Source organism: Camelina sativa, chromosome 16 (assembly GCF_000633955.1).
Source record: "Camelina sativa cultivar DH55 chromosome 16, Cs, whole genome shotgun sequence".
NCBI classification, from domain to species: domain Eukaryota; kingdom Viridiplantae; phylum Streptophyta; class Magnoliopsida; order Brassicales; family Brassicaceae; genus Camelina; species Camelina sativa.
In genome coordinates, this window is record NC_025700.1 from 4,347,236 (window position 1) to 4,362,389 (window position 15,154).

The 15,154-nt window shown below is 31.6% G+C and overlaps 3 protein-coding genes across 3 annotated transcripts in view; all 3 read left to right on the forward strand.

Moving 5' to 3' along the window:
* Positions 1 to 1,342, forward strand: part of LOC104749724 — a 2,198-nt gene extending 856 nt beyond the window's left edge. Inside the window, exons 2-6 of the mRNA XM_010471406.2 lie at positions 35 to 195; positions 407 to 562; positions 655 to 850; positions 941 to 988; positions 1,125 to 1,342. Of these exons, the coding sequence (XP_010469708.1) occupies positions 35 to 195; positions 407 to 562; positions 655 to 850; positions 941 to 966 (539 nt within the window). The 3' untranslated portion in view covers positions 967 to 988; positions 1,125 to 1,342. The remainder of the gene's footprint in view (positions 1 to 34; positions 196 to 406; positions 563 to 654; positions 851 to 940; positions 989 to 1,124) is intronic.
* LOC104749725 lies at positions 11,763 to 12,940 on the forward strand. The gene is made up of 2 exons (XM_010471407.1): positions 11,763 to 11,996; positions 12,399 to 12,940. Exons 1-2 carry the CDS (start codon positions 11,796 to 11,798, stop codon positions 12,759 to 12,761), a joined length of 564 nt encoding a protein of 187 aa, XP_010469709.1. The 5' UTR covers positions 11,763 to 11,795; the 3' UTR covers positions 12,762 to 12,940.
* On the forward strand, positions 13,978 to 15,090 carry LOC104749726 (cell wall / vacuolar inhibitor of fructosidase 1-like). Its single transcript, XM_010471408.1, has 2 exons — positions 13,978 to 14,298; positions 14,486 to 15,090. Exons 1-2 carry the CDS (start codon positions 14,095 to 14,097, stop codon positions 14,819 to 14,821), a joined length of 540 nt encoding a protein of 179 aa, XP_010469710.1. The 5' UTR covers positions 13,978 to 14,094; the 3' UTR covers positions 14,822 to 15,090.

Below are 15,154 nucleotides of genomic sequence, written 5' to 3' on the forward strand. Positions count from 1 at the left end.
TTTTTTTTTTTTTTTTTCCGGTCGTTTCTCTCAGAGTGGACTATCATGGAAATACCAGCGTATTTAAAATACGTGCCTGGTACTGAGCCTGAGGATGTGTATATTCCTTATATAAGACGTGGTGAAAACGAAGAGCCTAATCTCTCGCCTAAAGAAGAGGAACGCATCATCAAGGAACAAGTCATCGAGAGCGAGGTTAGGGTTCTTCTTTATTCAGTTGTCTTTTTATGATTGATTGATTTTTTTTTTTCATTCTCTGAAAACATGTAGTGTTATATTCTTGGTTAGAAAATATTATTGTATGTTGTTGATTTGTGGGGGAGTCTAGTGCGAGTAATCTCATATTCTCTACTTGGAAAATGCTATTGTTAATTTTTTGTGGGGGAATCTTTGGTTTATCATATAGGGTTTCGACATTGACTTCAAGCAGTTCCGCTGTCTTTTTAATTACCGACCTCTTAATTTCGATGATAACAATGAGTACGTCATGGAACCCGAAACCACGAGAGAGTTAATGAACCGGCTGTCTCGGGAATCTCTTGAGAGATACAATGAAAAGAAGGTCGAAAACTAACTGTAGTCTCTTTGTTCAAGAAAGATGTGCTTTGTTCTCGTTTACGATTGGTTTACCCTTAATTTGTTTCGAAAACACAGGATACAAAATATGAATTTGTCGAGGCTATCAAAGCCAATTTTTACGCGACTGGTGCTGCTTCGGTAATGTATTTCATTACCTTTGAAGGTATGGATCCTTCTAATGGTCAGCCAAAACATTTCCGAGCTAGAGTCTGCTATTATTATCACTGTCCGCCCTTGTACATCTCATGCTATCCCACACCTGAGAAAAAAGGTACTCCATTATTTTCTTTTCTTTTCCTTTTGTCTTTCCTAATAGACAGCTTTTAGACCAGTCATAGGTTTATTTGGATTGTTTTGGCAGTGATCAATCCATTGAAATTACAGTGAAAGAAGGTGTCAAGAAATCAAGGTATATGAATGAAATATCTATCTAAATTATAAAACGTCTTGTTTGTTTGATGAGTCTATTCGCTTAACTTTTAGGGGGCTTTCACTTTGCTGAATGTTTCTTGTTTGTTTTTTACATTGATTGATGATATCTTCAGACTGATAGAGGAGCTATCGAATGTCTAAAACTGGGTGGTGCTGAGGCAAGCACTGTTGTGATAATTGACCGAGTCTCATCATATATCCGAGACATGTACTAATTTTATTGTTTGCCTTGTTCGCTTCCTCTCTTTAGATCTGTTTGTTGTTCAAACTTTTAACTAGAGTTCAGATTCTATGTGTTTCACAAACTTTCATTAAAGAAAACTTTTAACTAGTGACTAGCGAGTTATAAAATATAGTACATAGTAGAGGATATATATATATTATGCGAGACTACGGTGCACATAGTAACACATATATCCCTATCTATACAACCCAAAACAATAACAAATTACTACGGAAGCGAAAGACTCGAACAAGATTTATCAACTAACTTTTCAAGAAGGCATTATTACTAGTCAAATTCAATCAAACCAGATCGTCTTACACAACAACAGAATGCATTTTAATAATTTAACCTTATAACATCTCTGACATCAGTGAGCTCTCGCAATGGAGATTCAATTGATTTCATGAGTTTCTCGTTCACGTTTTTGAAACACGATCACTAGTGCACAAAGCTCAAACCCTTCCCCTGAACCTACTTTTATGAATATGTTTTTAATTTTATGAATGGACTGAAAGTAATAACTTAATTATTATACGACACATTAATTTATCAATAGTCACACATCTTATATAAATATATTAGAAAGTAAGGTTTCTTTCCTCAAATTATTACACACCCTTATTATCATCTTTTATGGTTACCAAGTGTCTTGAGGTAAAACAAAACAAAACAAAAATACATAAAACAAAGTGCGAAATAGAAGATTTTCATTCGTTTTATAAATTAATATTTGTTGCAACGTGCTGCACCACATGGAAGACGATTCCTTAGTAAATAACCAGCAGATTTCTCACCCTTGCACGTCAAGTACTTGATCAAGAAGCTGCGTAGTATTAAACGATTAATAGAATTCTCAACAAAATAAGAATTACATTATATAGTTATAATGAATATATACCTCTGGATACATGTATGCCATTATCAAAGATTGATTTCCTTTATGACTAACTTTTCTCGCAATTTTCCCAAAGCCATTGTTACCTCCCCATGTGGTTCCCCATGTACCTTGATACTCAAAGTAATGAACCCCATTTCTCGTTCCAATCCCAGTGAGTAGAACTATATGATTATCTGCTTCGGTATTCATGTTCTTTGGACCATAGTATATCTCATCCTAGTTAAAAGGAAATACAGTTATATAAAACTAGACAAAAATATTAATATTATTCTAAATTAAGAAGAATTTTACCCACCTTACGGCTTCCCTCGTATTGCTTGGTAACTCTTATCTGAGCGGCAATTGGTCCTCGCGTTTTCAGCAGTAGTATTATTTGTTTTTCATCAATATTTCCCTCAACAACGATGAAATCACGGATCTTGAAAGCCATTTTATCCTGAATTAAAAAAAAAAAAAACGTAAATTATAATCAAATATTCTACTTTTTTGGGGCCAAAAGATCAATTATACTAATAATTACTTGACAACATTAACTTACTTTTACTTTGTCACATGCACTTTTGCTGATTTTATGTTTTCCCACAATGCATTTGCACTCCCTTTCCAAAACCAAGCCATTTTCCTTCAGAAAATTCTTCAGCCCATTGTAGTTTTTGAGAAACCCATTGGAAAATTTTTCTTCAATATTTGCGGAAAGGTGTTTTGCAGAAAGCTTCAGAAGCCCTCCAACTTTGTCGTGTATGTATAAATGAGATGCTACCACCCTATTGAACACTATGGTCCAGCAATATCCTAGTAATACCATTTAACATATTAAATTTTATAAATAAATAAAGTAACCAAAACATACTTGATGAAATCTGTGTGACCAAAGCATTTATCTTGTAGTTTTCCTTAGTGTTTACAATGTTTTCTTTCTTATTTTTTTTTTTTAGTTGAGCGTTGTGTTTTTTTTTTCTTTACAATTTAAACTTGGATTTGTTTTAGCTTTTCTTTTTATATAGGATTTATTTTAAATAGATACGGCCTGTGCTTTGTTTAAGCTTTAAGGGTACACAATGCACATTTGACAGAGTACACAATTCTATTGTTGATTTTAAAAGAAAACAATGCTTTTCTCGTAAAAAAAAAATAATCTTTTTCAAATGCTAATTTAATACAATTAATATATGTAGCCATTACTAAAAACAATTTTTTATATATTGTAAATAACAATAAGAAATTAATTTTATACTTATCTTTTATTTTATATATAATTTTATGTAATGATCTTTTAAATTATAATTAATATTGGGAAATAAGGTAAAATTGAGACAAAACGAAAAAATGTTATAAAAAGAAGAATTTTTTAGCCAACAAAAATTATTTATCTCGAAAATAATTATATTATTTAAAAATGATAATTTGTGATAATTGAGAAAGGAAAAAGAACTTTTCAAAAATTAAATGAAAATGTTAAATAAATTTAAAATTAAGGATATATACGTGCCACTTTTTTAGATTTTAAAATTAAGGTTTAAAAGATTATGGGCTTAGAGTTTATGATTTGTGGTGTAGGTTTCTCTTTAGACCTTAGAGTTTATGTTTAAGGTTTAGGTAATTCTTAACTCTTCCTTAATTTATCGATAAAAATACTTACCTACACTTCCTTGGTTTATGGTCGGCAGCAAAACTAGTTTGTTATTTCTTGGATTTCTCCAACTCATATTGTAACTACATCCATCAGGGAGATCCTTACAAGAACAATTAAATCCATAGAAGTGAAGTGATAGAACCATATGTTGCTTTATTTGAGGTCAAAAAGTGAAAAGTTGTTTCCCTCGGCCTCGATGTACAACAAAAGTTAATCATTGCTTCGTTGAACTAAAGTCATTTCATTATTGTCCCATTGCTTCGTTTATTGATGAGTTTAATTTGTATCTTCGGACCTTCGGTCGATCATTTCAGTTGGCCAGATGCTAACTGTCTTAATCGTTTCTACTCAAAAATGTCGATCCAATTTCCCATAAAAAGTTGACCATCAATCAAGTGAGCTATTCAAGGGAACTTAGGGCATCTAATAAAACTTCTTATTTTGAAGGGAGCAAATCTTCAAAATGAAGATTTGAGGGCGGTTTGCTACAACAATAAATCCTCAAAAAAATCTTTTAAAGTTAATTAATTTGCAATATAATCCTTAATATTTCCAAAATTCACTAATAATGGTAAAATCTCATAAATAAATCTATAACATATATTTTATATATTATACAACACAAAACATTATTTATTCTATTATACAATATTCAATATTGCATAATCAATGTTACATGATAATATAAATTACATACATAATGATTAAATATTTTATTATATAAATATTGGTTCTCAAAGTTAGTAATTCACCAGATCATGACACGTGTCAAGTAGACTGATAAGATGTTGACACGTGTCAAAAAATCTAAATTAAAACAGAAAATTAACAAAACTAATCTATTTTTCATTGTATGTTACTTATATTATACGTGTTTTATCAATAAGATTTTGACATATATAAACAAAAAAAATAATTCACTAAACATGTATATTATTAGCTTATTAATAAATAAATAGTGAATAACAAATTTAAAAAGAATAACATAAGTTATGTCAAAAGAATTATTATTTTTTGAAACATAATAGGACAGCTTATTAAGAAAATAACATTATATCTACATAACATTACATGTTTCTATCGAAAGCTTTGATCTTTGTTTTTTTTTTCTTATATAATTTTGTCGATCTATTACGTGAGTTTTTGATTCGTGCGAGTTTTTCAATGCAAGCTATCAGATGCAATAAATGAAATCGAAGTATATAAGCCCGTTAATTTAATCGAGGATGGAGAGACTGATGGAGGTTCCAAAAGTGATTCTATAGTTAGTAGCATTATAAGTTTGGAAGATAAGTCGGTGGTTGATGTTTTTGGTCAAAATTTAGAGTTGTCTTTTCTGAATAATGTTGATGATTTTGGTATTGAAACAAGAGCTGCTTGATCGAGTAATTGAGAAGCAGTTCCAAATTTGGGAAGTTGGAACGGTATACCATTAAAAAATTGGTTTCGAACTGGATTTATGTGGTTTTCTATCGAATTAGGTTCGCAAAACCGTTTAAACCAGGTATATAGAGAAATATTTGAGAATTTTTGATTCGGATAAAAATAAGTTGAGAATTTATGATTCGAGAATATTTGAGACGAGGTCATAGCTTTTAATTGTTTAAGTACAATTGAATATTTCTGAAAAGTAAATAGGTTGTTGATCCTTAACGTGATTATGATATATGTCATGTTTTGGATTGTATATAAAATTTCTATTTTGTATATATGAATTATCTAAGATTTATATATATCATCCTGATTATAATTTTCAAATTTTTATTTTTATTATATTATATTAACTTTTTCAATTTCTCAACTTTTATTGGGTTAGTAAAAAATCATTGTTATCGAGTAGATAATTTTTACCAATTGTTCATCCAAAATATCTTTGGAGTAAAAAAAACTTCATGGTTAAAGAAATTATGTCACAAAACAATTTTAGTAATTATAAGAACTATAATTATGCCAAAATGAAAGTAAAAAAAAACATAAAATTTGTTTAATTTGTTTAGAAGACATTTTATAGGTGGTGATAAAAAGCATACTTTAACAATAATATAATTTTCGGTGTAAGAACATATTTTTAAGTGGTTACTTATTAAATGGTAAAACATAGAGTAAAATTATATGTGGTTAATTATTAAATGTTGCTTTGATGAATTTGTTGCATGTAAAATATTTTGTAAATAAGTTGTGAAACGTTTTTGAAATATGACAATAATAATATTTGTAATAATGAGTATTTGGCAAAAGTTTTAGTGAGATATAATTTAGTTTTAGATTATTATAGTAATTGTTATAATATATTAAAATATATAAATATAAATACATTGTAAATTCAAATATTTTCTCTAACTTAAATTATTTATATATTTACTTTAGGAAATATTTTTTTTATATATTTTCAAAAAATTGTTTAAAGTTTAGGATTTATTTTTTTCAACAATTTTTAAACCCGCACATCGTGCGGGCCCTTATCTAGTATATATATATAACACACAATACAAAATTATTATCAAACAATATCAAAAAATACAAAACCTTATATGATAAAACAAAATTATATGTTATTTTCAAAAAACATAAAAGAAAACATGTTAAAGTATAAATTACTCAATATAACTATTTCATAGTGCTCTCATATATGATTAATTATTGCATTATTGTTGTAAAAATAATATTTTGTAAATGGTATATCTTTTTTATATAGAAATGATTTTAATTTAGTGTGTTTAAATTTATATAGAAATATTTATAACAATTGAATTTGATAAAACTATGTGTAAAATATATATTAAAGGATTAAAATGAAATTTGTATAAAATATTTGAGGGTCTCAATAGTGCACCCTCATACTATTCAAATCTTTAAAATTTGAAGGTTTAAGGTTTTTTGCTATAGTGCTACGGAGATGCATACATTAGTTATTTTTTTATCCTATATGTATATATATATATATATACACGTATATTCGTCTTTTGTAAATGCCAAATTGGAAGTTGAAAATATTGACTCAATGTCTCTCTCTCTAGAAACTTATGGTTTATTAACCAATAAGTTATTGATTTGATATTGGTTTTCTATGGTTCTAAATTCTAATCTTTAATAGTATATTTTTCTTATCAAAAGTTACCTTTCAATCTTTATTTATTTTGCATGCCTGATGTACATATATTTTTGGGATTATACAAATAAATAAATGGAGTGCCCAATATAATTATATGTGTTGACACGTATACTTATCGCCCAAAATTAATTTCCCGTTTGCTTTATACAAAGTTTATTTTTTGATTTGGAAAAAAATCGAAGATATTTCATGCCTATGATATTTTTGTGTGTGTATATTTTGCCATAAGTCTTCATTTATGTACTTTCATAATTCAATTAGTAATTTCTAGCTAAGTATATAAGATTATCCGATTCTAAATTTGATGGGATGGGAAAACAACTTTTTAGGTTACACAAACATACATCAAAACAAAAACGAGTTAGTATAATTTGGTTTACTTGATCGAAAAAATAAATAAAAATATGGTTTGAAAACCAACATCTTTTTTTGACAAATCCAGTTGTATGCTTCTATTGGATTTGACAACTTAAAAATTATCCAACCCCATATTAATATACTTCCTACATCTATTTGTTTTGATATATGTAGTAGAGGAAATACAAGCCATACATGTCCATTCATTTATAAACAGTAATTTGAATCAGTTTTTTTTTTTTTTTTTTTTTTTTACGTCGATTTCCTTGATCCATCACTTCTCTTATAACACGTCATCCCAATCGAAATTAATGTTTCTAACTCCAGGTGGAAGATCCTATGAACACAACAACAAAAAGGTAAAGATTAATATTTATGTTTAAGGATTAAATAACAAACTTCCTTTTTTTAAAATAACAAACAAATAAAACTTAGTCAAGTTAGAATCAATACACTGTTAACAAAAATGCAGTAACAAATATATAAGAAGAGAGGATATTTTTCGTCCGACTCCGTCAACTAGCAACAATCAAATAAACGATTGGTTAAAGATATTAACAGTTCATGTTTTGCAAATGACACAACACAAACTACAAATTACCCTAATTTCTTGTGCCGGCTTTGCAAGTTTTTTATTTTTCTTGTTACCGCCACCACCATAATAGTATCCGACGGATCATCCATTCTGTTACTTATATGAAAATGGATATGTTATTAGCCGTTAAAAATTAATTATTAAATTGCTTCAATATTCTTATAATCATAAGAAACAAAGAATATATAATTGATTTTATTTTCAACTTTAGATGAAACATGTGTTTAACCAACTAACTTATGAACCCAACTTGTACGATCTGATAGTACAACCTCCTGTTCAACTTCATGTTAAAATATATGTCCAATAAACAGTTTATGAACCTCTGCTAGTCTCCCTATAACAGCCTTTAGTGCTTTACTCTAGAATCTCTAAAGCCACACCTGCTGTAAACATAATCCTGTAATAGTTTTTCACAGTTGCAGACCTTACCAAGAAGAACCTTGGTACCAACATCATACATTTTCTCATTATCCATCAATACAACTTGACATGTCTTCACTATTAATGAATCCTCACTTAACCTTCATGTAAGTGAATTCCCTGAAAAACTTAATGATCTTACTAGACCCACTAGTCTTCTATTAGTCTTGTTAGCATAACATGCATCTTTAACCAACAAAGATCTACTTGAATCTTCCCCTTATACTCACATGCTTCCTTATTAAGTGCCAACAAAACACTTAAACTTCCTGCAAGTGATACCTTCAGTAGATTCATCCACCAGATCATCTCTGTAGATGCAAACAGGTAAACCAGATCTTTTCTATTTCTGATTCTCTTCTCAATGCAGATACACAACCCCAGTCACCTTGCGACAACCTTGTAGATTCTTGCACTTACTTGCAAATTCTTGCACAATCCTGCAACGTCTACAAAAGTCTTCTTGAGATTTTAAGTCACCTTGAAGAGCAAACTCCACCTTGACAAAGAAAATCTCACTGACTGCAACTTCGACTCTTGGTACTCTTCTGCATTCTCATTCTCTGTAAGCCTACCTTGATTGTAGTCTTTTCAAATCTCTAACAACCTGATTCATTCCTAAGACTTAACCATTCACCCAAAACCTCTCAAATATGACCAGATCAACATAAATTGTCTGGTCCATCTTCATACTCATCTGAATCTTCAACACAACTGGATGACCTAACAACCCTCTTACACACAGATTCACCTCTGAAGGCGTCCCTTAGTAAATCCGTGACTCCTATAGTTGTACCTTCAACCAATTCCTGAACACCACCACACAGACTTTCAACAACCAGACCAAACAAGATACTATCTTGAATTTCACGTCGTTGAAGACGTCTACATCCTTGTGTTCTTCCAGTGTCTAGATTCCCTAAATTGAAACAGCTTTGAGTATTCAAAAGCTTCAAAACAGAACATCACATTTACCTTGTGATCGCATCGGAAACTGAACTCCTGTTTTAACAAGTTTGAGCCTTTTGGATGATGTTTTGATTCCCTCTTCACAGCCATGTGCAAATCACCTTCATACATCCATCCATGAACCTGAATCAAACACTGCAGATAACTCTACCTTAAACCAACCCCATATTTAATTTAACCTTCGATCAATAACACCTTCAAGATCATGAGTCTTCTGCAACAGTCTTTAGATCCTCCTTGTATGTTTACAATGTCATGCCTAAGTCTGTGAAATCCTGAATCTGAGCTCTGATACCACTTGTTGAGAATCGCAGACTCCAATTCACCTCTGTAGTGAATCGCCTACCGCGACTCTGCCCCTACTCCTCTTCTACTTCACAGATCAATATGCATATCATAAAAATAACACAAAGATTTAACGAGTTTCCCTAATGCAGAGGGTACATCTCGTGTGGGAACCTTCTCCCACAAATATGCACTATCAATCACTCAAGGTTTTACATAGTGTTTCATATACAAAGATTAGAGAGCAACTACAAGGAAACCAGAAGAAGAAAACATAGAGTATCTAGCTTTTTTTCTTCCCCACTCTCTGTCTCTGGTTCAGCTCTCCCCTCTATATATAACCAAGGAACACCTCCAGAACCCCAAAGAAGCAGCTCCATCTTCGTCTCTCATCAGAGTGTCATGAAGACACCTTAAATCTAGACAAGGTTATGTCCGACTCTCAGCCCTTCGACCCCAGCCAAGCTTATGCTCCTTTATCATGGTTTTGCGCACAACTTCAATCTCCATGTACGACGCCCTGCGCATGCTCTCTGCACTGCGTCCTGTGTCTCTGCATCTGCCCTGCACATCGCTCTGCGCTGTGCCCTACAGCCGCCACCAAGGTACCACCAGCTTCTTTAGTGCGTCTTTTTGATTACTGCTTGTTTCTTCAACCCTATATTCCCTTATATAGTGAAACCCTAGAGCTTATGTCGGTTTAACCTTGTAGACTACACAACCCGGATCCTGAATGGGCTACACACCAATATCGGCCCAATTCATGGTTTAGACCAAATAAGCCCATATGAAGCAAACATTTACAAGAATTTCGGTTACATTTATCTCTCAGGCTAGGTTACGTGGCTTGAACCAGCGTTTTTGCTGTGGAAACCTGGGGGTCGTGGCTATGAGAGACCTTCATACATGACTAAGACTGAGAAAGATGAGCCCAAGTTCACACCAGAGGAAGAACTAAAAATAATGAGCAAAGAAGTTAATGCAAGTGATGTATGTCCCTTAACCTATGGTTTATTATGACATTGAGAGTTTAATTTGATCGGATGTGAAACATATGCATGCAGGGGTTTGATATAGATCTCAGGTCCTTCTGCTGCGTTTTTAACTACCATCCTGGGATTATTGATTCGCATCAGTTCGTTGATGAATCAGAAACCACCGAGGATTTACTCAAGAGACTCGCTTAGAAATCACTTGATGACCGTAATCAAGAAAAAGTGAGCCAACTTAGTCTATATGTGATAAGACTATAGAATATATATACATAGAATGCTTCTAAGGTCAAAACGACATCTACAAACCGCCCTTATTTCCTAGCCCTCTAAATACATCGTTACTCGACCATAACAGCCAGACGTTACTGCGACTACGTGTGTAATGCTTACGCGTTTTCTCCCTCAATCGTCTCCTCAAAACGTCTCACAAGTTTCCTTACACATCCGCAAAGAAGAAATCCACATTGTGCTCACGAGACTCTAGACCTCACGTACCTTCATCAACAAATGAGGTAGAGCTCGAGTCTCTCTTGTAAGATCTAATAACGTTCAATAACATCGAGAGGATGGTTACAGGGAAGGGAAGATAGTAGACGATATTGTGTCAAGGACAAAGAAGAAGTCGAGCTAGCTGTTCAAGAAACCTTTAGTTTCTATAACTAGTACGTAATAGCGGCTTGAGGCATCCCGGAGAATACTTGCCCTTCATGAAGATTTTGGGAGGAATCTGTTGCACAAGTCATGGATGAGACGTTAGCAGCGTTTACTTGAAGAGTGTTTGAGCGATTAAGACGGTAATATATACTATGGTCTTTCACATGCTCTCTTTGCAACAACAACAACTTGAGTATTACACTGACGTATATCAAAGACCCAATGATGAAAACTAATCAAACACAAATCCACTATAAATATCTACATATATAAATATGTCAAATCATGGGCGCAACGCAAACCTACCATAAACCAACACTTTTTCAAAACCTAAACACAAATTTTTTGGAGAACAAGAGATTGTGACTTTGACGTTAATTAGGATCGTTGATTTTAGTTAGGAGTTTATGACATTGTTAATCCAAACATTAAACTACCATTAATTTTATTTCTTGTTACTATTTTAAGGTGCTACCATTCAGAGTCGTAGATTTTCCCAAAATTTTGAGGAATCTTCATCCATATCACCGGCCCTTTTTAGCTTTCATTCCAGCTATAAATAAAACACATACACACAAACAAAATATATAAAACAAAACAAAAAGATACACCTTTGTTTCTCAATAAGGCAGCCACGATGTTAAAAGAACACAATAATTTTCGTTCATTGTTGTTAGTATTAGTGCTCTTTGCATTCTCAAAATCAAATGCAATGCCAATCAAAGACGTACACAAATTTTGCAAGGAGACATTCGAAGAAGATCTCTGCCTGAAACACATTGGGTCGGACCAACGTATAGCAGCCGCCCACGACTTCAGTGACGTGTTTTTAATTGCGGTAATAACTCATCTGACAACTTTAATTATTTTGTGTTAATTATGAAGAAATTCATGTGGTAGAAAAAAAGAAGACTTCGTAATATCGATGTTCTAATTCGATTTAATTTAAGAGAATTGAATAATTGTAACCACGAACCAAAGTAATTAATTATTAAAAAAATATATCGGTTAAAAACGGAACAAAGCATATTAAATTTGAAACGTAAATATTTACTCTGCTTCGATCCATGCATATCTTAACATATAATTATATAAATATATAGAAAATATATTTAATTAATTAATTATTAAATCATAAATAAAGAATATTCAAAGTACTAATAGAGAATATTATAGGAAAAATGTGATTTATTAATATTCTACAATATATAGTAATATATATGATTTGAGATCTTATCAGGCAACTGAAGTCCAACTTCAAGTGAACAATGCGATCACGCATATCAACAATGTCCGACGAACTTATGTTGATCCTGTTGGAAAGGAGCGGATCGCAGTATGCGAAAAAAAATACGAGATTGCAGCCGATAGTTTTCACAAGGCTTGGGAAGTTGGACAAAAAAAGTCCAAGGCATTAACGGACCGTGTGGAATTGTCTAACCGCATGAAAGCTGGCTATGAGGCTGTGAGCGAGTGCGAAGGCGAATGGTCAAAGCATGGTCCGAAGAAAGAGTCTCCTCTTCTTTTCTATTACCTTAACGTTATCAAATTGTGCCAAATTGCTCATGTTATTATCGGCAAGACTTACAATATCGGAATTTAATTACCTGAGAGAATTAGGTACTAAAACTGACAATACAAGCAGAAAGTATTTTTAGTATGAAACGTACGATCAACAATGAAATTCTTATATCAGATTTGTACAAATTAATATGGTTTGTTTTTCTAGCAGCAAATATTTAAAATGTAATTTGGGATATTGTTAATATAATTTTATAATTTACAAAATTGGCTGTTGAGTTATACTTTGAAAAATACCCCATTTTTATTTTTAATAAAAACTAAAATATTTAATATATAAAATTATAATTTTGTCTAGATTTAAATTTAAGATATATATTTTAATAAATCAAACAAAATTCGAAATTTAGAGATAAACTAAACTAAATTTGAAATAATATTAATTATAGTTATATATATTTTTAACCGAAAGTGTTTATTGATTTTATTTAAAAATTAACAAGATAATATCTAAAAATATTACAAAGTATACAACTTAATATTTGTTATGTTATATAAGAACAAATCTCTGACGTTCCAAAACCCACTTTTCAACTCAACATACCATCTAAGTTTGTTTCAATTCAACGATTCTCTTTGATTTGTTTTGCATGGTACATTATTTTGTATGTGTTAAATAATAATGAATCATCAAAATATGCACGATGAAAATAACACATGATTTAACAAAATCATGACTTAACTTAACATAGTTAGAACATTGTTATTCATTATTATTAGTTTTTAAAAATAGGATAATAAATCTTTGAAAATTGTTAGTTATATAAAAACTTTGTCAAAACTAAATATATAATTACTACTAAAAAGGTGATTTCAAATTTAAAGTATAAAATGGTTGTGGTTTATTATGTTAGGCTATTTTAGTAGTCATACATATTTAAAAATAATTTTTAAAAGGAAAATAAAAAGAGGGTATTTTTTTCAAAAGTGTAAACAAAAATAGGGTATTTTTCCAAATTTACAAAACTACTTGAGATTCGAGGTATTAGCTTAGCCACTCATACGTTTAGCAAACTGGATATTTCTCTGCTTCTAGTTATAATCTTTGATTTTTTTTTTCTCTAATATTTTACCAAGTCAAGACATTTAAAGATGCATGTTACAATTTTAAGAAAACTGTATTAAAGAAATATCGGTTTTTCTAAATTAGCAGAAACTGAAAAGCAAAAACTATACTCTATATAATATCTTGTCTTTTCAGCTGATGCAAATATAGAGTTTTCTATTTTATTAAAGAATCTCTCATCCATACACACGATCGTTACTGTTTTTAGCTTTCAGAAAAAAAAAGAAAGATAAAAGTCAAAAAGATATTGAAACGCACAGAGAATAAATAACAACTTTTGTTTCTCGAAATGGCCACAATGCTTACAAACCATATGTGGTTTCTTATTACGACGTTGTTATTGTTTGCGTTTCCAACAGCAAACGCGATTCCAAAAAGAGACGTCGAGAATCTATGCAGAGAGAGTACTGACTTCTCCTTCTGCCTCACATCCCTCGAATCGGATCCGCGAATAGCAGCCGCACGTGACCTCCACGACGTGCTTTTAATTGCGGTAATGTTTATACGTTGAATATTTGATTTACATTTCAATCTAAATAAAACATATGGACCAAAACGTATATTGAATACCAAACCTATCAATAAAATACATCTATGCAGTAAATCCATAAATAAAAAAATAAAAAATCGCATATTCGAATGGACTATGTTTTAAATGTGATTGGAAACTTTTTTGTCAGATAACGCTGTCAAAAATTCAAGTGGACGACGCAACCACCCATATTGGCACAGTCAGTCGAAAGTTCAGTGGTCCGAATGGGAAGAGACGGATCGGAGTTTGCAGGAGGAATTACGGAATCGCTTCGAATAGGTTTCAGACTGCTTGGGAACTTGCACTTAAAAAATCATATGGGGAAATGGAGAAACAGGCAAAAGTTGGCACCAACGCTGTGGTCGACTGCGAAAACGCATGGAGAAGGGGTGGTCCGGTACAAACGTCTCCTCTCACTTTCTATAACACGAATGTTTCCAAGCTATCTGGAATCATTTTTCTTATTTTCCGAAAGCTTAAATAACCTCAACTTGTACCGGAATTTTGATATTGCATGACCACGACCCTAGTTACGTGTAATAAATTTTGGGAAATAATAGACTAGTGGGACAATCGTAACATCCTCACCTAATTGAGTCTGTAATTGTGATTTGGTATTAAAAACCGGAGTTAAACCGGGTTAGCTTCACTCACACTTATAAGTGAATGTTAACATATATGTACATAATTTTTCTTTCTTCTTCGTCTCTCTCAACAAACTCTTTCTTGTACAATCACCATTTACTTAAAAAGTCAAAGGACATCTAATGTAGTAGTGGAAATGATAAAGAAGATTACTGAAAAAAGTGTGGTTTAT